The 5,613-nt window shown below is 40.0% G+C and overlaps 1 protein-coding gene across 1 annotated transcript; it reads right to left on the reverse strand.

The window, feature by feature from the left end:
* Positions 1 to 258: 258 nt before the first annotated feature.
* Positions 259 to 3,585, reverse strand: LOC127075006 (protein MAIN-LIKE 2). Its single transcript, XM_051016443.1, has 3 exons — positions 1,644 to 3,585; positions 1,457 to 1,547; positions 259 to 1,373 (listed from the first exon to the last, which is right to left on the reverse strand). The coding sequence occupies exons 1-3, from the start codon at positions 2,156 to 2,158 to the stop codon at positions 1,311 to 1,313; spliced, it is 669 nt and encodes a 222-aa protein (XP_050872400.1). The 5' UTR covers positions 2,159 to 3,585; the 3' UTR covers positions 259 to 1,310.
* Positions 3,586 to 5,613: the final 2,028 nt, after the last annotated feature.

The raw sequence follows: 5,613 nt of genomic DNA on the forward strand, positions 1-5,613 counted from the left end.
ATGCATGTGGCGCCTGCTTGGCCCTCCTAAAGGAGGCGCCAAGGGCAATGGCGCCTACATGGCCCTCCTAAAGGAGGCGCCTAGGGCAATGGCGCCTTAGTGTGTGTGTGTGGTGGGTGTATGCGCCACCACATCTGACGCATACACCCTCTGTTATTTTTATTTTATTTTTTTCTATTTTAATATTTTTTAATTATATTTTTTTTATAATATTTTTTGTTTTTAATATTTAAAATTTATTATTTAATATATAATAAATAAAAATAAAAATAAAACAACTTCATTAAATATATAATAATTGATTACATTAGAAAGACCAAAAACCTAATGACTCGCCCGATTATAACGTCCCCCGGTTCCACATTCCGGTGCGTTAGATTGTCTCCGAGGTCTCCCACGATTTTCTTGAGGTGTTTGTGGTCTTTGGGTGCTGACCTGATCGAGCGATGGCTGGTTGGAAGGTCCGGCAGAAGTTCCGGCGATATTTGACAGATGTGTCATCATTTGCTCCCAATATCCGGAGGGGCTCTGGCCAACGGCGCTTCCGTAATGGAGATCGGTGCCCATGTCATCGTAGTTAGGGCGCTGGGGTTGGGTGAATTGGGGACGATATAGTTGCCCAAACTGAGCCATTGAGTCGTTTTGAAAACGAAGCAATGGTTCTTGGGGCGTACTATAGTTAAACAGTGGTTGGGTGTTAATTGGTGGGGGGCTACGATGACGTGACCCATATGAATCATCTGGGCTATAAACGGTTGTGGTTGCGGGGTTTGGTTCTTGGTGTTGTGTTTGGGTGGGTGGTATGAATGGATTGTGACGTTGGATGGTTCGTTGTTGGGTGGTTGGCATGAACGGGTTGCGATGTTGGATGTGCTTTTGTTGTGTGTAAGTGGCCGGTTGATGTTGTGTGATTGGTTGTTGAGTTTGGATGGGTTCACATTGGTGAATTGAGGTGGGGCATACGATGACGAAACAAGTTGGCGTGGATCCATCAAATACCGCGGCTTAGATACAAATTGCTGAGTTGTTACAGACCTAAACCATGCCATATATTGTTGAGTCGGTCTTGCACCTTGGATGACTGGTTCGTTCAAGATGTGTTGTCGTCGATTCCTCCATTGACGACACATGTCTTTTGCAAAGTCTCTCCAGTCAGAATAATCCCATTGTGCATCGACCCTCTTTTGATGCCAATTCCCCAAACACGTGGGAGATTCTGGAATATGTTGTAGCATTCCAAACTGCAGTTTGACCCGATCACTTTGGTGCATTTCAACTGTAGTGAATCGGATAATCGGTGTCTTCGCTGTCTAAACTGCAGCATCGTCATGGTTCACATCATGATTCAGGCCCAGATATGGCCTCCAAACAAACTGTTAAACAAAACCAAATGGTTAGATGGAAAATAATTTGAGAAGTAATTTTAAATTAAAATATAGTTTGGTAGGAGTATTACATCATCATGTCGAATGTGGTCCAATAGATTTCGATAGACTACAATAGCGTGTTTCGGACACCTATTATAGTTCATTCTCCTTACTGACCACCTAAGATAATAAGAAGAAATGAAAAATATTATTTACTGTTAATTATAATAATAAATATAATTAACTAAATGGTGAATGGTAAAGTGCTAGACTTACTTGGTTGCAAAGGGGAACACGAATGGACGCTCATTTATCGGGGCGAGCGACGGCATCCTAGACCACACCCAAGCTTGAAGCAAATAAGCACATGAAAAAAAAGTACAGGTATTCTTTTTTGCAGTTCTACACATTGCACTATATAGATGGGCCAACACAGTTGAACCCCAACTATAACTGTTTACCTTATTGATGTTGCGTAATAAAGCTAAATACATTATATTCACTGAATTACCTGTACTTTCTGGAAACAAAAAGTTACCAAATAAAATCATAATATAACACCGAGCTTTTATTATTTTCTCATACTCGGTTGAATCTTCAGACAGTACTATACTGGCATAATATTGTTTAAGGTATTTTAAATTTATACCTTGCCCCCTTGCTTGATCGGATGTGTCTCCCTCAGTTTCGTCGTCTAACAAAGGGGCACCCAGTAATTCATTGCATATATTGTTGTCTTGGTTAACTTTCTCATTCACTACCTTTCCATCTATACGAAGACCCAACAACATGTACACGTCCTCAAGTGTGACGGTACACTCACCAATCGGAAGGTGAAATGTGTGGGTCTCGGGTCTCCACCTCTCCAACAAAGCCAGAATGAACTTGTAGTCCACCGAGTACGAAACAATGTTTAGTAGATTTCCAAATCCACATCCTCTAATATATGATTCTATTAAAGGATCATGGGGTACATATTCATGTACACGACATCTAAACCGCTTCGGATCCTAATAACAAAAAAATAAGAAAATACAATTAGAAGAAGAAATACATACTCAAGAAAGTATTAGATGTAATCCAGAAATAGAAACTAAAAAGAGAGAGATTAAAAAGGTATAACACAAAGAAGATATGTATTAGAGGTAATCTAGAAATAGTAACTAAAAGAGAGAGATAACATACAAATGTCGAGATATTCTCGATTGTGCCTTTGTGTTCATCGCCCATAGTTAACAAAGACATGATTCGATTTTGCAAAGCTTGAGTTTGTTAGATGAAAGAAATGTGGTAGAAGAAAAGAGTGTGATGAAGATGATTTGATATTGTTGATATGAGAGACTATTTATAGATGAATGAGTGAGTAGGTTTAGAAACCAAAAAGAGTGTGATTGGTTGCATACAAAGGCAAGAGGAGACAAGTGAATGACAAAAGTGAATGACAAAATTCAGCATGGAAGGTCATGTGAGGAATCTACTAGGCGCATGTGAAGAAATCACATGCAAGGGGAAGAGGAGCCCTTAACTTTGGCGCCTACATGTGATTTTTCACATGCAAGGAAGAGGCGCCCTTCCTCTTGGCGCCTAAGTGTAGGGCAATTGGAAGGGGCGCCCTTCCTAGTGGCACCTATGTTTTGATTTGTGAAGAGGCGCCCAACCCTTTGGCGCCTCAGTTACTTTATAGCGCCTAGGGAATGGGCGCCTAGGATTGGAATCTTAGGGCACATTAGGGCACAGAACTCAGATTCTTTGATTCCCTGACTATTGAGTATTCTTTTCACTCTTTCCTCTGTCTCTCATATCAACTTCATCACACTCTTTTCTTCTACCAGATTTCTTTCATCTAACAAACTCAAGCTTTGCAAAATCGAATCATGTCTTTGTTAACTATGGGCGATGAACACAGAGGCACAATCGAGAATATCTCGGCATTTGTATGTTATCTCTCTCTCTTTTATTTACTATTTCTGGATTACCTCTAATACATATCTTCTTTGTGTTATACCTTTGTAATCTCTCTCTTTTTAGTTTCTATTTCTGGATTACATCTAATACATCTTTCTTGAGTATGTATTTCTTCTTCTAATTGTATTTTCTTATTTTTTTTGTTATTAGGATCCGAAGCGGTTTAGATGTCGTGTACATGAATATGTACCCCATGATCCTTTAATAGAACCATATATTAGAGGATGTGGATTTAGAAATCTACTAAACATTGTTTCGTACTCGGTGGACTACAAGTTCATTCTGGCTTTGTTGGAGAGGTGGAGACCCGAGACCCACACATTTCACCTTCCGATTGGTGAGTGTATCATCACACTTGAGGACGTGTACATGTTGTTGGGTCTTCGTATAGATGGAAAGGCAGTGAATGGGCAAGTTAACCAAGACAACAATATATGCAATGAATTACTGAGTGTCCCTTTGTTAGACGACGAAATTGAGGGAGGCACATCCGGTCAAGCAAGGGGGCAAGGTATAAATTTAAAATACCTTAAACAATATTATGCCAGTATAGTACTGTCCGAAGATTCAACCGAATATGAGAAAATAATAAAAGCTCGGTGTTATATTATGATTTTATTTGGTAACTTTTTGTTTCCAGAAAGTACAGGTAATTCAGTGAATATAATGTATTTAGCTTTATTACGCAACATCAATAAGGTAAACAGTTATAGTTGGGGTTTAGCTGTTTTGGCTCATCTATATAGTGCAATGTGTAGAACTGCAAAAAAGAATACCTGTACTTTTTTCATGTGCTTATTTGCTTCAAGTTTGGGGTGGTCTAGGATGTCGTCGCTCGCCCCGATAAATGAGCGTCCATTCGTGTTCCCCTTTGCAACCAAGTAAGTCTAGCACTTTACCATTCACCATTTAGTTAATTATATTTATTATTATAATTAACAGTAAATAATATTTTTCATTTCTTCTTATTATCTTAGGTGGTCAGTAAGGGGAATGAACTACAATAGGTGTCCGAAACACGCTATTGTAGTCTATCGAAATCTATTGGACCATATTGGACATGATGATGTAACACTCCTACCAAACTATATTTTAATTTAAAATTACTTCTCAAATTATTTTCCATCTAACCATTTGATTTTGTTTAACAGTTTGTTTGGAGGCCATATCTGGGTCTGAATCATGATGTGAACCATGACGATGCTGCAGTTTGGACAGCGAAGACACCGATTATCCGATTCACTACAGTTGAAATGCACCAAAGTGACCGGGTCAAACTGTAGTTTGGAATGCTACAACATATTCCAGAATCTCCCACGTGTTTGGGGAATTGGCATCAAAAGAGGGTTGATGCACAGTGGAATTATTCTGACTGGAGAGACTTTGCAAAAGACATGTGTCGTCAATGGAGGAATCGACGACAACACATCTTGAACGAACCAGTCAACCTAGGTGCAAGACCGACTCAACGATATATGGCATCGTTTAGGTCTGTAACAACTCAACAATTTCTATCTGAGTCGCAGTATTTGATGGATCCACGCCAACTTGCTTCGTCATCGTATGCCCCACCTCAATTCACCACCCAACACCAATGTGAACCCACCCAAACTCAACAACCAACCATACAACATCAACCGGCACATACACACAACAAAAGCACACCCAACATCGCAATTCGTTCATGCCAACCACCCAACAACGAACCATCCAACGTCGCAATCCATTCATACCACCCACCCAAACACAACACCAAGAACCAAACCCCGCAACCACAACCGTTTATAGCCCAGATGATTCATATGGGTGTAGCACCTCAAATTTGCACCTATCATTGTACATACATTCTCATATTAGGTCATAGCACATCATGGTCCACTGCATAGCATTGCATTGTCCCAGTTGCCTCAAGTGCAAGCCAATCAAGGAATTAGGTCAAACTGGTCAGGAGATCAGTCAGTCAAGCAAGCAAACACAATTCTCAAGGAGCCAAGGCCCTAGGGTTGGCCCAACATGTTCACATGACTTGGAGGTCCATTTGAAGTGTTTTGGTCAAGGGTTGGATGTTCAGAAGTCATCAGTCAATGCACAATCAGTCAGAAACCCTAAAAGTCAACTGTTGGTCAACTGTCCATTTAATCAGTGATTTGATGATGGAAATTGGTTTGAGAGGTCTCATTCATGTCCATATAGTCCTCATATATCATGTCAAACACCATCATGGAGGAATTTGAAGCCAGATCAGAAATTTCCAAAAATGGAAACTGGACCTGTAACTGAA

This window comes from Lathyrus oleraceus, chromosome 4 (assembly GCF_024323335.1).
Source record: "Lathyrus oleraceus cultivar Zhongwan6 chromosome 4, CAAS_Psat_ZW6_1.0, whole genome shotgun sequence".
Lineage (NCBI taxonomy): Eukaryota > Viridiplantae > Streptophyta > Magnoliopsida > Fabales > Fabaceae > Lathyrus > Lathyrus oleraceus.